Source organism: Apostichopus japonicus, chromosome 15, assembly GCF_037975245.1.
Source record: "Apostichopus japonicus isolate 1M-3 chromosome 15, ASM3797524v1, whole genome shotgun sequence".
Lineage (NCBI taxonomy): Eukaryota > Metazoa > Echinodermata > Holothuroidea > Aspidochirotida > Stichopodidae > Apostichopus > Apostichopus japonicus.
In genome coordinates, this window is record NC_092575.1 from 7,034,745 (window position 1) to 7,053,166 (window position 18,422).

Below are 18,422 nucleotides of genomic sequence, written 5' to 3' on the forward strand. Positions count from 1 at the left end.
ACCTGAGGTGTATGGATTTATCGAATTGAATTTATTGAATCATTCACACAAATAACAAGTATAGGTATATATTTTAATCTAAAATGATGATTTTAAAGTGGATGGACACTTTTAAAAATAAAACAGAAAGAAAACGACACTATACAAAACTGCCAATAATAATCAATAACTGTAATGAAAATAACACCTTATATAAGACTTGATTCTTCTCTGCAGCTGAATTAGGATAGGCTAGGTAATTATGCCGTGAAACTGTGATAGGATATAGGCTTAGTGCTCTGGTGGGTTATGTGTGCCCAGACACTCTTATAAATTGTACTAATCACAAGCAAATAGCGAATCAGAAATTGTCAAAACAGATTTCTCCATGTCCATTGTCATAAACTAGGTCTTTCTAGTGATAAAACTTATATACCCTATTGTTTGAGGTTTGTAATTGAAAGTGCCCATATGTTGAAAACTACAACATTAAGGAAAATTGTAATCATAAAAAGTGCTCTGTTGTGAGAAAAAAAAGTAGCCAAATACTGAAATTGTTGATATACGATACGCACAGACGATCCATTTTAAATCATCATTTTTGCCTGAATTTGTTTGTGTTAGGGCTCGAACCGGGTGATACTGTAGACCTTTTCAGCATAACCTATTTAAAAACGAGACAGTATAAACGGCATAAAGGCCTACCAATAACCGTTAGATATACATAAATTCGCAAAACCGATCACCTCACAAAACTATTAATACTGGAAGCTGCTAGGCATAACAGTTAACGCGGTGTTAGTATCATTGTGTTACGCTCTTGACACCAGTGTTCGGCATCAATCTGTACAGTAGAATTGAATATTTACGTAAACACATCACAGACATTCCAATCACTATAAGACTGCCGTAGTGCCTACTGTGTATACGTTATCATTTCGCCCATATCGTGGCTTATATAGACGGCCATTTTGAATGTCGGAGTATGTTTTTTTTTCTATAGTCGCGCATATAATATATATATATATATAAATATATATATATATATATATATATACATATATACATATATATATATATATATATATATATATATATATATAAATAAATATATATATATATATACATATATACATATACATTATATATATACATATATACATATACATATATATATATATATATATAGATATATATACATTTATATACATATACATATATATACATTTATATACATATATATATTTATCAATCAACGCATATAGATATATACATTTATATACATATGCATATATATACATTTATATACATATACATATATATACATATATATATATACACATACATATATATACATATATATTTCACAATCAACGCAAATTGTTGCTTTCAGAGATAAGTACTATGAAACTGCATTGAAACTAAAAACACTGTACACTGTGAATTATTCATTATTATTATGATTATATATCTTTTTTGGAAGGTAACTTAAACTGAAATGAGAACAACTGTCGCCTTAAGCCTTATCAATATCTACCCATTGCAGGAGTGTATATTAGTTATTGTAGAACTCTGGGGTGCATACAAGTTGATATGATTATCAAACTGGCCGTGTATCCAATTTCCGAGTTATAAGAATAAGAATATTTACAATGCAGTCTCATGATAACTTTGAGAGCATCTCTGTACTCGACTTATATGGACTCGGGGGCAGAACAGTACGAAATGAAAATAAACGGACATTACATATACACGGGGTGAAGGTCACCACCTGCCGATGGGGTCAATTTAAGGTGATATGATTTTGATAATGACCCCATCGACTCCCCGCTCAATTACAATAAAAAAAAAATCGACATATTTTTATCCCTTCTTCAAAAGTTCAAAACGTGATCTTTTGACGAGAACACGCAATGTACGCGAATCAATGTGACCCTCAAGTATGCCGGACTGTGGATGCCCGATGGGCGTTCAACGGATAAAGATTTATGATTTAACAAATGTATATACTACTTCCCTGTACTGTCTGAGATGAACGAAAAGTTATACTTATCATCATTGTCAAATTTTCACTTGAGATATTGGGATTCTACACGGTGCCGAATGATCCAACATGCAGATATATTAGCTGGGCTGGTGCCTGGAGGCCCAAAGATCAAGGGGACACTAGGGTCAAGTGGACCCCAGGGTCCAAGGGAACACCGTGAAAATGTCCACGTAGGATTTACAAGCTTTCTATTTTCGGGTTGTGCCAGCAAACATTCCATTCCAAATATGATGGAACTGATGATTAGATGCAATGCCGAGGCATACCCCTCCCATCTCCTCCCCCACCGCCTTACTGTCATCTACTTCAGGCCAGGGTCATAGACACAGGGGCGTGGGGGGATGGGAGGGAACGCTTTCCACTCCAAATTTTTTCTTGAGACATTCTTTCAAAATGGCTTACATTTAATAACACACACTGAGGCAATGGAAACTGGTAGTACACAATGAAGGAAATAATAGTATCAACTTGCATCTGAGTCCCTCTTACCCCAAGAATTATAATCATTCAATATTAATTATCATAAGACCGCTCCACGGGATAGACATCAACCAACATATTGGCCCACGCATCATGTGTACACACGTTAAGTACAGTAATAAAACAATATAGAAAATAATTGAATTCTATGCATATTAATTATCCAGTACTAAGAAAAGTACTTAACGTAGTATAGGTTCAATTTTGAAGGCAACTCTTATTACAGCCTACCGTACTGTATACTTGTTTTCATTTGCGTTGCAATGCATTTTACAATGCGATAGTATATAGATAAAACTATTAGCCGGCGGATGTATATAGGTTTAATATTGAAATGAACACGGTACGATCGAGTTGACCCTATATGAAGAGTGCAATTAACCGCTGTCTTGATATTTACTCCAATTTGAAATTATTTGATTAATATTTCAGAAATGCCCCGATCTGTCAAATTTGATAAATTACGCTGTTTGAGTTGAGACAAACCTTTTCACGCCTTCGTGACCGCTGTAATAATTACTAAATGCCATTGTTAACAGGAAAGAGAAAACCTTATAAAATATTTATTGTCTCGTAGGATGCATAAAAATAAAAAAAAACTTATTGTTTTCATGGGATGAGGATATTAACATGGTAGGTCAAATAGTTTTATAACACTGCCTACTGCAGTTCACAACTCGGGTCTGGCCAATGTCAAATAATACGTCGGTGTAAGCTTACTTTGAAGTTTTTAAACTTCAAGCAATTACGTCTATGTGTATACACGCGTGTTTCGCAATAGTGGATGAAGCAAGTGTTGTCATTCCTCCCTGGGCCTGTTTCCTCACCAGACGGAGAGACGTATCGTTACGAAGTAGCAAACACATTCTTTTTACGTCGGTTAAAAAAATATTTTGCTTTTACTTTAGATTGCGCATTTGTAGGTGTCATCAACACAGACTAGAACTAGATGAAAACGATTGCTGCTCTATAGCCAGGTCTAAGGAGACGGATCTGAGGGTTGGGTCGGATCCCTGGGGTGGGGGGGGGGTAGGCGGGAAAATATATGATACAGTATAGTTGATTCTCATCTTCATAATAAGCGCACAGAGAGAATACAAAAGGATATTAATGTCACCGTTGCCCGACCTGAATGGCTTTCATGCTCTCATCACTAGAGGGGGTGGGGTGGGGGTGGACGGGCATGGGAAAGATGAGCCCCAGACAGAAAAAAAACCTCATCTATCAAGCTCAACATCACTTCAAAAAACAACAACTAAAAAACAAACTAAGAAAGAAACAAGTGACTTAGCATAACTTGGATCTTTCGTGTCTATTGATAATACGTGACCTAGTTACTAGAGGTTCATTGTATTTACAATTATTCATGTCCATCTAAACCGGTTAACCGATATCCAGCAATCAACCGATATGGCTGCGTGTAACCATGCACTTCATCCTCCCTAAGATCATATAGATTGTAAATTTAATTTCTCTCACCCCATCCTCACACAATCCTCACTCCATCCTCACCCCATCCTCACCCCATCCTCACCCAATCCTTACCACATCCTCACCCCATCCTCACCCCATCCTCACCCCATCCTCACCCCATCCTCAATCTTCTCGTTTTAGACTGAGAGTCACCAACGCATTGAAGTGATCGGAAATGAATTATGAGAAAGGGACAAAATAATGCAGGGAATTGTTTCTCATGAAAAATATATATATATTCTTAATTGTTTCACACCCAGCCATGAATGGACTTTTGCTACACAGGTCGGAATCTTTATATATTTAAATTATCACAGTGTGGTTGTTTATTTTGCAATGTTCGTTGGTGACTATGATTCGATCCTCCGTGTTTGATATCATGCTGTTGGTCGGTCTTGGTCACGTGATATTACCACACTCGCTGTCACAATAGATCGCTTACATTGCTCTTAAAAGTTAATTGATAAAAAGATTTAAAATTAAACAAGTGCCACTTGATTTTGTTTGCGAGAACTAGTTATCAGGACAACACGAAACACAAACTCCCGTGTCTGTGTTTGGCGAGCAGCTTAAATTAAAGTCGAGATTATTCAGTGCCCACATATGTCAATACGCCGACCAAACGTACACCTCCACAGTGTGTGGTGATAGTAAATATTATGGCCATGGCAACGCGTGGAACGCGGTAATTTACGTCGCTTCGTAACGTTGTTTAACGACATGTAATACCCATATAATTCTGTAGTAATAGTTTATGTCTCTTATACAAACGACTGATTTACACTAACTGGTAATATCATAAATGTAATGTGCAGAACCATATTACAAAGCATAATTCTCGAATATATCCTGAAATATGCTAGACATAATGGTCACATATTATCTTGTTTTTCAGTTCTTCGACCATTCCCTGCACAATCACAACATTTAAGCCTCGGTGTTTCTATAAATCTTTGAGGATTGGTTGCTAAGGTTACCAAACATTTAGACAGATAGAACGAATTATCATTTGTCACGAAGGAGATGGGAGGGGTGTGGGGTGGGTGAGAGGGGGTGTGCCCAGTGATTTTGGTCGCTCATGCATACGTGTACTGTTAATGTTATTTCTGAGAAAGTAGCATTTGTCAGGTGGGGGGGGGGGGGGGGTGGTCTGCGTTGGTTTGGCCGGAAAGAGGTGAGAACTTGTTCAAGAGAATCTGATGTGTATTGTACGCGATACTCTTTAAAAGTTCCAAGTTCCCATACCTGACTACGATCATACGATATGTTGTGATTAGTCAAGGGTTATCGACAAAAACAATTGTTTTAAAACTTCTTCTTTTAACTTCATGTAAACGACAGAGCACCTTTGTTTAATGACACCCAATACTATGTATATATATATATATATATATATATATATATATATATATATATATATATATATATATATATATTTATATATATATATATATATATATATTTATATATATATATATATATATATATATATATATATATATATATATATATATATATATATATATAGAGGTAGTTTAGTGTTAAAATCATCGAGGTAATGTTTCGTCAAATATTATGATAATGTTATCATGAATATGTTTATCGATACCCGATATGATACTACATTTATTGAGGGGGGATGGGAGGGTGGGCAGGAATATAACTAGAGGTGGCAATTGGTCAAGTATATACAACTATGATGGTATCTGGCAACTATAGTATAGTTACCTGTACTCGCCTCATGGATTTGTACTCGAGGAATCCAGCATAAATACTTAGTACAAACGTTAACTATCCAGAGGGCTTGGAGCCTTGTACTTGTACTAGTCCCAATGTGAATTCTACTTGTACTCGTACTCACGCTCTGTGTACTCGTGCTACAACTCTGCAATCAAGTAATATTTAGATCCCGGAACCACAAGCTCGCCTTTCAGTTCTTGGGACGTATATATATATACATATCCTGCTAGTTGGTATTCGTTGTAAGCATCAACATTTGTTTCAGTAAGGATATGTTCTGCATCGTAATCGTATTTGACATTACTATGGCAACCACTTCAGCCCCACAAGTAAAGAAGTTGGGACGTACTGTGGGACGTATATGTGATGTTTTGCATAGAAAATTCAGCGAGTTGCCATATCAATGGAATTCTAATGAATCAATGGATCATCCAAAACAATCCGGGGGTAGGGGTGGAGGGGGTGGATAGTCTGGGTGTTAGCCTAAGTTATAGGGAGCTAATCTTTGGGTATATAGCAAGATCTAACAATTTAAGCTATAGTTGTACGGAGGATTTTTTATCAAACTTACTACGACACACACACACACATATATATATATATATATATATATATATATATATATATATATATATATATATATATGCTGAACTATTCCAAACCTCGCGAAGTAATAAATTCCCGAACCAGTTGCACTTTTTGTTACATCAATGTCATCATCGTTAATCTTAAATCATAAATTGTTAACCTCTGTCTTTCCAAGCTTGAAGGGAATGTCATTCCTCAGTGAATGACGTCACAATTACTTTGACACGTCACGTATAGATATATGATCATTTTGATTGAATGTAATGAAGCCGATTGATGAATAACACAACGTGCTTCCATTGTTCATCATAAGTGCACAGGTCATAAAGGCATGATATATATATTATAGCCTATATATAGATATTGAGGCACGTTCATTCATGCCTGCTAAACCTCTTATGTAATTCGGTAGTTCAATATCACAATTTAGACTATATACGGTGTTTAATAAGAAACGGCTGAACGAATATACGAGTATTTCACACGGTAGGCTATGAATAGCCTAGCCTACGTTGAAGTCACATTGGTTTCAATTTAATGAAATCTATAGTGTGCTTAACACGAGTGGAACTTTAATAGGGTTCAAGTCGATGTCTAGCTCTGTCGGCCCATGGAGGTCTGTTTTTACCTCCATGGTCGTCCAAGCTATATGTCCCATCGCTGCCACGTTGCTTCCGTCGTTCTCTCAATTCTTAAACGGTGACTTTAGGCACAAAATTAAGTTTGATACGTTGTATAGTGTGATAAGTCTAGGTTGTATTTCTGCACCACTTTTTAATTAACTAGCAATGACCCTTTAAACATCTGTGGCTCAACCATTAAAGTGGCTGGAGTACTTAGTCTAACACACGGACCGTTATAGGTCAGGTTCCTCAGACTGTCATATGTAAGACAATACTCGATAGGAAAAAAAACAAGAGACTTATTTTGGCCTCAAGTTACATGATACATAGTGTTTACTGCTACTAATGGTTGATCTGTTGTTCATAAAAAAAGTTAAAAGAACATAGTATCGTTTGAGCTGTACTATAATTGATAACACAATGGATTTAACATGAACATTATATAAGACCGGAAATGAGGACATGACGTCATCATCAATGTAGCATTAAAGGAGCATTAAATGGAGTAAGCATATATTTAAAGGTGAATATCGTGCTAACAGGTATACACATAGCTATGAAACAACAATAACAGAATTCATTTTTTTTCTTATTCTTTCTTCATTGACTATGAAATATGAAGGCTTATAATTATGACTAAGATCATCCGTTAAGTTGCAAATACACTCTGGTAATTTGCTGCATTAATTGGAGATCATATATAAATTAATAAAAATTCTGTCCAGTCGGACACCAATTATACCCCTTTTCTTATTTCAGTCGTTTATGCTGTTTTTTTTACTTACTTTCCAGAAAACACTATGCGACGAGACACGATGTTTCGGATCGATTATGTTCCCGCCAAAAGGCAAAGGACGAAGCAAGGACGAGGTTCTACTCCAAGCAAAGGATTTCATCCGCCAGTACTTCACTCATATAAAAAGGTACGCCGGTAAATCAACTTATTATGTATTTATTCACATCATATAAATCAGTCTATATAGTACCCAGTAGCAAATGGGAGGTGGGAGTGAGGTATGCAACGTGTTTTTATGAGCTCATGCTTTGGGTTCAGAAGTACGGAAGCGTAGAAGGGACATGGTGATGAAAGAGTAACGAACTCGTCAAAATGACAAAATTCAGAAAAATGACGTTTTGTCGAGTTTTACAACTCGTCAAAACGACAAAATTATTAAATTTGCCGAGATACAACAAGTCGTCACAATGACAAAATTCCGAAAATTGACGTTTTGCCGAGATACAACAAGTCGTCAAAATGACAAAATTCCGAAAATTGACGTTTTGCCGAGATACAACAAGTCGTCAAAATGACAAAATTCCGAAAATTGACGTTTTGCCGAGATACAACAAGTCGTCAAAATGACAAAATTCTGAAAATTGACGTTTTGGTGAGATACGACAATTCGTCAAAATGACAAAATTCTGAAAATTGACGTTTTGTTGAGATACGACAAGTCGTCAAAATGACAAAATTCTGAAAATTGACGTTTTGCCGAGATAAAACAAGTTGTCAAAATGACAAAATTCTGAAAATTGACGTTTTGCCGAGATACAACAAGTTGTCAAAATGACAAAATTCCGAAAATTGACGTTTTGCCGAGATACAACAAGTTGTCAAAATGACAAAATTCCGAAAATTGACGTTTTGCCGAGATACAACAAGTTGTCAAAATGACAAAATTCCGAAAATTGACGTTTTGCCGAGATACAACAAGTTGTCAAAATGACAAAATTCCGAAAATTGACGTTTTGCCGAGATACAACAACTCAAAACGTCAATTTTCAGATTTTTGTCATTTTGACGACTTGTTGTATTTCGGCAAAACGTTAAGATTCAGATTTTTGTCATTTTGACGACTTGTTATATCTCTGCAAAACGTCAATTTTTAAAATTTTGTCATTTTGACGAGTTGTTGTATCTCGGCAAAACGTCAATTTTCAGAATTTTGTCATTTTGACGAATTGTCGTATCTCAACAAAACGTCAATTTTCAGATTTTTGTCATTTTGACGACTTGTTGTATCCCGGCAAAACGTCAATTTTCAAAACTTTGTCATTTTGACGACTTGTTGTATCTCAGCAAAACGTCAATTTTCAGATTTTTGTTATTTTGATGAGTTATTGTATCTCGGCAAAACGTCAATTTTCAGATTTTTGTCATATTGATGAGTTATTGTTTCTCGACATAACTTCAATTTTCAGAATTTTGGCATTTTGACGATTTGTTGCATCTCGGCAAATTTAATAATTTTGTCGTTTTGACGAGTTGTAAAACTCGACAAAACGTCATTTTTCTGAATTTTGTCATTTTGACGAGTTTGTTTCTCTTTCATCACCATGTCCCTTCTACGCTTCCGTACAGAAGCCATAAATATGTTAGGTCAACAAACAAGTACTGTTATGAAATATGAGCTGTTATGTTTGTAGGACTACTCGCTTGGTTTAGATTCCATAGTGCAGTTATATACATCAGAATCTACCTACAAAATGCTTTAACAATGAATTAACGGACAAAGCTCTTCTTTTACATACATACGTCATTGAGTCGCGCAACTCATAATGGAAGGATCAATTTGTCATCAATTCCTAAAGCTGCTTTGTCATCAATTCCTTTTGAACTCCTTCGTCAAAAACCCCTAATTGCTGAGTTTAAGTAAACAATTAACAGGCAAAATCATACAATTTGAACAATTCATTACCGCAGTAATGGCAAAGCGCCAAAATCTTGTCAATCCACCATTCTGAAATTCCTGATATATCAAAACTGTCCTTCGTATATTCACAATGTTATGGACAGTATTGCACAAGTTATAAATTACTTCGTTTTATGTGTGCGAGTGGGGGTATTTGGGTTCATTTGTATCAGTAGAAATAGGCTTGATTTTATGTCGCTGAGGCAGTAAACACTAAATAAACAAAGAAACGGGTGGGGGAGGGGGAGGGGGAGGGGAGGGGAGGTAGGGGAGGGGAGGGGGGGTAAAAAGCAACCCAATTACACCTGTAGGAAAGCCCCCCTCACTTTGTTGCATCACTAACACGACTAACATTTATGCAACTTTTACGCTTCAAGTGGCATGAGAACACTAGTCTAGTCATATAGCTAGGCTACAACACTTAACGTGTAATCGTAATAACAAATAGGTCTACATGTTATTATTATACGCTCTTAATATAGAATAAAGTCACAGTGCTGCATAAAATCGTTCTGCATCGAAAAATACCCTTTTTATGCAGACATATCATTCAGACGTAGCATTACACTATTATGAAGTAGTACTTTGAAGTGGTAGTTGTCGTTGTTGTTTTTTGAGTAAATATGATGTAAAGTAGGGTTGCTTTAATATCATTTGCAATCATTTTCAATTAACGTGTATGTTCAAAATGTTGTGATGAAACATTAATGATTCAATATTTTCTTTCAGAGCTGACACACCCGCACACAAGAAAAGGTGGGATGAAGTTGAAAGTAGCATTGAACAAAAGGGTATCTATGACCTCACTGAAATGGAACTCATCTTTGGTGCTAAAACAGCATGGAGGAACGCACCGCGGTGTATCGGCAGAATCCAGTGGACGAAACTACAGGTGAATAGTTATATATATATATATATATATATATATATATATATAGGCCTATATATATAGGTCTATATATATAATACATATATATAGGCCTCTATGTATTATATATATATATATATATTTATATATATATATAGGCCTATATATAGGACTTCATATATATAGGCATATATATATATATATATATATATATTTATATATATATATATATATATATTTTTATATATATATATATATATATAAATGAAAATCGTAATGAGTTGGAAAATCAAGAACAGTGAAAAAACTTTCAGCCTCCACCGGGATTCGAACCACGGGCCTCCGTATATATATATGCCTATATATATGCCTATATATATATATGAATATATATATATATATAGGCCCATGCCCAGGTCAGATAGTGAGCCCGAAGGATATTAAATAAAGAATGATCATCTTCATTAAATGAGGAAATGAGGAGTTCAAAATAGATGCCCGTTGACTCAGTTGTTCTTTCGACACCCCTGGTTAGTACAGGGTAAGCGGTAGTTATCTTGCCCACCCCCCTCATCGGCTCTGTCATTGTACACCTCAAGACTATCGGTGTTGCGTGGTCAAATCCTTCCAGTTTCTGCCCCTCCTCCGTATATGAACGAAAACAATCGGTATATACTTCTGGCAAACCGTGATGTTAAATTAGCGTGACGCAAAACATGATGAAGCGACGACGATACGAATGAATTATTATCATTGAGTATATTACAGTACTTAATATGGGGGTCTGGTTGGTAACGAGGGGTACAGAAATACAAACAAAGCTAACAATGGAACTTCTGAAGAGCAAATTTGGAAGAAGAAAATCACATTATCAATTTGTCATCACCGATTAAGTTAGTCTTGACAACAGTAATATAGCCTATATACGTTTACCTTAGTATGTTCATCATCAAAATGAACATAACTTGTAATAACATGTAATTCATCAACTTTGACCTTTTTGCATTCGAGGCATTTTCTTGCCAGTGTAGAATAATAATCATAATAATAATGCGAAGAAACCAATGGAGAGGCTACATGTGATGTATTCTTGGACCAGATATTAATAGGGTATAGTGAGTTATATTTCATCCTTAGTGACGAAAGAGATAAACGTCATATATGCCATCGAGTGGGAAATTATTATAGGCTGCATGCTTCGTTTAAGTTGACAGGAGATGTATATATAGGCCTACACATGTGTTATATACAGTGAAGCGTGTGATAGGATTGTACGAGAATGCTGGCTATACTTTGCAGTGCATTGCTTGTATTATAGAAACGATACTATGCATGCATGCAGCCATATTTTGGCAATTTTCAAACGCTTGTATAACGGCTCTATAATATCCTTGCATATCAACTGTCAAAACTCTTTTAGTGGAAGTGGAAAATTCAGTTTCCTCTAATATACATAAGTCTTTTAGTGGAAGTGGAAAATTCAGTTTCCTCTAATATACATAAGTCTTTATATATAAGTATATGATCAATCAAAAACAGCATGAAGTTCTTGCTTATGCTGATTCAATTACAATACTTTCTTTCGAGATCTTGCTTGTTATCTAAGTTATGTCATTTTTTTTCCTTTTCCTTCTTGCAATTTTGTGTTAGATGTACAAAAGATACACAAAGATGTTTTTTGAATAAAGATAGAAAAAAAAAATAGTTTAAAAACTCTCATTGACATTACAAACAGTTACAAACCTTTATTGAATAAAAGTAAGTTTATTCATACAGCTCATATTGTCCCAGCTGGGTCGTACTATGAAGGAATAGCTTCGAATATGCATATGAGGTCATGAATATGAATGACATTGACCTTTTCATGCAGGCGAGTAATTATATCACATAGAGGGTACCCTAACTGGGGTGCATGAACCCCCAGGGGGTGCGTGAGTCCATCCCAAGGGGTTCGTGAGACGTTTCTGAAAGTTAAACTAGAGTACTTTTTGTTCAACTATAATCTAATATTTCATATAATTTAGTAATGTACAAAAGTCGTACCTATCGACAAACTCTTTTCGCGTTCCATACGCATATGTTGCCATAATACCGTACGTACCGTGCATGTGATTAATGACTGAATTATGAAACACGTTTTTATTTCATTACAATATTATACTATGAACTTGATCTTTTACGAAGCACTGTTATGCGTATTATAGTATAATAATGACCCAGATCGTGTCTCGAAAAGTTGGGGGTTCGTAGACAACTCTGACATCCACAGGGGTTCGTAGGGGGGGGGGTAACCCTGACATAGATCATTGATTATGCCAGGTATTGACACGATTTCCCCCTTCTTCTTCTCCTCTAGTGCTTGTGAGAGTTGCGGACGGTGTTTTATTCTATTTGTCTGCCCGATCAAACCATTCTTGATATGGACAGAACGTGACAGAACATTCAACATTAAAACATCAAACAGGTTTATTTGAAAATCGTGACAACTACGAAATTTTGGTTTTCATGGATAGGACCTATGTCTTGGGTGACGTTTCATAAAAAAGTACCACAAAATAATCAGTCGACAAATCATATTTTACAACATAATTTTATGTATTTATTTTTCCTTCAGGTTTTTGATGCTAGAAATGCGACGACCGCTCATGATATGTACCACGCAATATGTAACCACATGGGCTATGCAACAAATAAGGGCAACTTGAGGTAAGACAGTGAGGACTACCGTATGCAAAGTTTTATTTGGCAGAATTATAAGCTCAGACATGTTACCTAGTAAGGTCGGAAAGAAACAGGTACCGGTCAGGCCTCGAGTTAGGCCGTAGGTCAACTTCTGGTCACCTTCGGGTAGCACCACAGAGTTTTGTTGAGCCACTTTCTTTGTGACTATTGACCACATACGTAACAATTACCAGTGGGAATTTCAAGAAATATATGCATGGAGGAGGTTGGACAATGCAGTTTGACACTTCTCATTATGTCATACATAGGAACATGTAAGGTATCTGATCCCGCCTTGCCATTTTCACTCTCCCTTTACACAGTCACAGATCAAAACCCTCTGTGGACAGAGACACCACATGTTTCCCCCTCCCCTCCCCATAATAAATGTTACCCCCTCCCGCCCCTCTTTATTAAGATTTACTGGTTCAACTGGATATATAAAGTTATCATGTATTGTCTGACAGAGTTCACAGAGGCCGCTTGAATCATCGGGCCCCGTTGACCCTTATTCAATTTAACCACCCCCTGCCCCCATCCCCTTCCCCGTTATTAAGTTTTACTGGCTCAACCCGCGAAAATAGAAAGTTGTTTATGTTTTGCCTGGAAGTGTTCATAGAGGCCTCTGGACCGTGGGCCCCTTTGATCTCGGGGGACCCTAGGCACTTGCCTGATCTGTCTGTGTGATGTTCCTATAACGTGGCTTTCCATCATTGTAATGTGTAAAGCTTATGCGTGTGCATGTTTATGTGATAGCAACTTGAGAGCAAGTCACTTTATAATTTAGAGGGCTCACTTCAGTAAATACTATTCTTCACACGCGACCGATCGCCCAGGCAGTTATTCAAAGCCGTGACTGCTCGTCTTCACATCACCTCAGTAGTTACGTATAGTACAGATCATGAACCAAGCAGCCGAGTAAGCTTATCCCGGGTTAGTCAGCAACGATTTAATTATGGGAGGTTTCTCCGTCAGTACAGAGACGATGGAGACCTTTACCTTTGATGCATGTTTAACGGTATAGTTCCAGGCACGTTTTGCATCATATCTTACCAGTGGCAATTTACTTGTGAAGCGTTCTATTACTGTGCTAGGGATTTTGTAGGCATTAATTAAGACACAGTTACAGGCCAACGCTGCGTACAGATGGTTAGTCCAACGTTAGGTCCTGGAAAACGGTGTACTTAATGTGTACAGGCCTAACATGAATATTTACTTTACTTTAAATATCCTAGTGAATATCTTGAATGACGAATTCCAACATACTAATCGCAACTTTGTCATCTCCAAATTGATAAAAAAAACTGGTCAAATGTGGACAAAAATGCCAAAACTGCTTCGAAATTTAGGGAGGCACTTTCAGTCCTGTAATATTTTAAATTGTTCTTTAAATTGGTAACCCTAGTATGATCAATGTTCAAAAGGTTAACAGAGGAATCCACATACGCAGGTAATGTGCATATAAATAGTAAAAACAGTCAACAGACGACTCCACATGTACAGTATAACTTTGATTTCAAAATTCAAAGAAAATCGATTCAAAAGTTCAACAGTCTTGCATGATTTCACTTGAACATGCATGTATTCCAAACATAAGGTCACAGGCAGGTGAGAGGAAGATGCCTGGGACATAAGTGTGACCGCATAAAAACATAATCAATCATGATAAAGGGCAAAAAGTTGTACATTCCACTCTAATACCCAAGTGGTGAAACAAGTGTGTTGCTATGTTGATAAAGAACAATTTGTGCAATTTCTTGTGGGCGGGGGGGGGGGGGGTGGGTTGAGTGGTGGGAGGGGGGTGTACAAGAAAGTATATAAGAGGACAGATACCACTAGGCTATTTGTCAACCCAGTGTTTTGAGAATGTCACAGTATATGTCATCATGTAGTTACTGTGCTGTATACTGGCATAAAGTGTATTGTTTTTGAAATTGAAATACCCGAAGTTAATTGCATGCTTCATGTAAGTTGAATAGAAGCTACAATCCAAAGAAAAAATGTAGCAAAATATCAATGACCAATATGAACACTGTAGGCGAGATACGTGTGGATTGATGAATAAAACACCAATATGTACACTGTAGGAGAGATCTACGTGTAGGTTGATGAATAGAAGGGCAACCTTGGGTAGGATACTGATTTATCATTTTACTTACCTATGGGAGGGGGGGGGGGTGGGGGGTATTTAGTCACAATGCAATCTGTCGTCCACAGGACAACCTCTGACAACCTCAAACCGCTAATTTTGGTTCTCCGAACAGATGAACGGACTACCATCAAAAATTTTGCCATTAACTAGAATTGCCAGGTTCTTTAAGAAAAGAAAAAAGACAGTCGTCTGTGGACCAAATCTGCCTAAAATAATTAGACATCATTTTGCATGACACTGAGTTAGAAAGATCTTTGGAGTCATCTTTTCTGATGAAAGCCAGCCATAGAAAAATGTCAGCATGTCTGACTATGAACTCTTGCTTTGTTAGTTATTAAACATGATTTGTGAACTGTATACAGGAGAACAGTGAGTATGATATAATTTGACAGTTCAGGGATTACACCTGCTGATATTTTTACTAGGATTATAGGGATATAGCTGGGCTTACCCATCTTAATCCTTTTTCAGCAACTCTATTGATTGTCAACCTGCTATTTCACAATTTGTATCTTCAGATCTACGTTTCTAAGTCGTCGAATATTTTCCATATTCTTTCTCTTCTTCATTTCAGATCGGCGATCACAATTTTCCCGCCGAGAACAGACGGTGAACACGATTTTCGAGTATGGAATCCACAGCTGATACGTTACGCTTGCTACAAGCAACCAGATGGCAAACTTATAGGTGATCCCGCTAATCTCGAGTTCACGGAGGTAAGACTCGAGTGCAATCTCCTCGCCAAATTGGTAACCGGTTCAATGACCCCTCGGATAGGAAACCATTTCTCTCGAAAATGCCATGTAGTAAGAATTGGATGGAACCGGTTCATTGACCCCATCATCGATAGCAGTTTTTCCCGCCGGAACGTAAAAGTGGTTGTTAGTTGACATCTTTACTTGACAATACAGGATAGGAATCCCCAGTGGTAGATCTCTAACTAGAATAGCAATTCTTAACATTTGACAGACAAAAGAGGATCATATTCTAAGCATCCTGGTGATATTTGCATCAAATTCCTATGTACCGTTTTCTATGTAGATGACATTTGAAGTTGACTTGTCTTGCAGCAGAAGTGAAACACACCAACAAATTTGTTTTATGTTTGTTTTGCTTTAGAATTTTCATAATATAAACAAGTTTTTTCTACCTCAAAATTGGCCTGGGATGCACATCAGTATGAATATTACACTTCTATCAACTTCTGTTGTAACCATTATCCAAAACCAAGGTCAATAAAATTAAATGAAAATTAAATGAAAAAAACAAATTATTTTGCTGTCAGCATGTATTAAAACTATGACATCACACCTGTGTGCTTCAAGTTCACTTTTGGGTACATATACTGTGAAAAATTTCAATTATCCGTATGACCATGTCTCAAGAACGCCATGTCAGAGTTGGATACCAAAATTTCACCAGTATGCTTAGAATGTATTCGTCTTTCCGGCATAAGTCAAAACTAAATTTCACTCTGGACTGTTCCTATTGAACGGACTTATTCTGCGATTTGCTTCCAATGAAAATCTGCAAAGTTGCACATCACTGATCGCAACGAAATGGTTTGTCATAATATTAAATTCTCAGACTTCTAAACAATATGAAACACTGACAATTTTTTTCATATTTGAATTGTCTACAGTTTTGTGTATCCAAACAAGTTTACAAGGGAACTATCTTCATTCTATTAAAATGCATTTTGCTTTTCTAAAGAACCCCCCCCTCCCCTTTGTGACAGTTGCAGAAATGCACAAAACATATATTGTGAAGTGTGTGGAAGTGGGTTTTTTTTTCGCATGCTGTAACCTCTGTAAAGTTTGTACCATTTGTAAAAAGCTTTGAATTTTGACCGAAACTTGGTAAATTATTCTTACTAGAATCAAGAGGAAGGTAGCCATGCATCACCTATCCAGGTCCCTTTTAACCTTGCAAACAATAATTGATAATTTCCATAAAAAATTTTCAACAGCAGTTTCTTATTGATCAAGCCCACACAGTAAACTGTTTACAATGTGACAATTTCCTTGCAATGTCACAGCCTGAATGATTGATGTCAGGGGTAACCACCTTATTTCCCTAGAGGGAATTTAACTCTTGACTGAGATCATTTCACAGTATATTAAATATCAAATGAGAACAGAACAGGTAATAAAAAAAGTTCAAAGTTACAGTAGGATTCTTGAAACAGTACATGTCTTTTAGAAACACATGGTAGGAATCACAAGTATGGCTTATGTTTGGAATTTATAGAGTTCCTTAAGTAATTGTGGGGGCAGGGATTGGGGTGGGGAGGGGGAGTGAGGGATGAGAGAGGGTCAGCAAAATCTAGAGCTTGGAAATTAATATGATGGAGTTTTGTAAATTGCATTGGTAAAAATATTGACAACATGTAATTATGTGAATTATTCTAGACATGGATATAAGCTAAAAATGGACAACATATGAACTTGGCGGAAACTGTTGTTTAAAACAAATTGTTAGTTGGGATACCAATACTGGAATGAAGAAACCGTACTCTAGCTACTCTCCTGTAGCTAGTTGTAGCTAGCTTTAGCCAGCTGAAATTATAGTGATATTGTATCTATAAGCTTTAGCTAGCTAGCTGTAGGGAATACTTATGTTCCAGAAGTTTTCCAGAACAATTTCAAAAAGTGGTTCCGAAATTTGTTGTCTCTTCATAAAACTATGGAACAGACTTTTAAGTTTTGGTCTACACACCACACTGGTGCATGTATTTCATAACAACGTGTAGCAGTTTGATCCTTTTTGCCCAGCATGTAGTTACACAGTACGTAGGACATAATTTATCAATTGAGACAGTATTCAGAATGTTATTACCGTCGGTGTTAAAGACGTTTCACATCGTAACTTTACAAGCACTAGATATCTATCTAGGTGAGGAATACAAAGCTAAGTATTACCCATCCCCTCCCCAGACCCTATTTACACCCCTGTAATTGAATAAAACTTTGTTCTGCAGTACTTTCTATGGATTATGATCCCCAAAATTATTCCCCCAAAACCTTCCATCCTGCCCTTGAGAGTTTTGATCAGATTC

At 36.5% G+C, this 18,422-nt stretch overlaps 1 protein-coding gene across 6 annotated transcripts in view; it reads left to right on the forward strand.

Annotated features, from left to right (window-relative positions):
* The window catches only part of LOC139980476 (nitric oxide synthase-like protein), a 269,723-nt gene that overhangs the window by 220,672 nt on the left and 30,629 nt on the right, over positions 1–18,422 (forward strand). For all 6 annotated transcript variants that reach the window (XM_071992098.1, XM_071992100.1, XM_071992102.1 and 3 more), the window contains 4 exons: positions 7,723–7,853; positions 10,353–10,515; positions 13,106–13,197; positions 15,939–16,080. In XM_071992098.1, the coding sequence (XP_071848199.1) occupies positions 7,723–7,853; positions 10,353–10,515; positions 13,106–13,197; positions 15,939–16,080 (528 nt within the window). The remainder of the gene's footprint in view (positions 1–7,722; positions 7,854–10,352; positions 10,516–13,105; positions 13,198–15,938; positions 16,081–18,422) is intronic.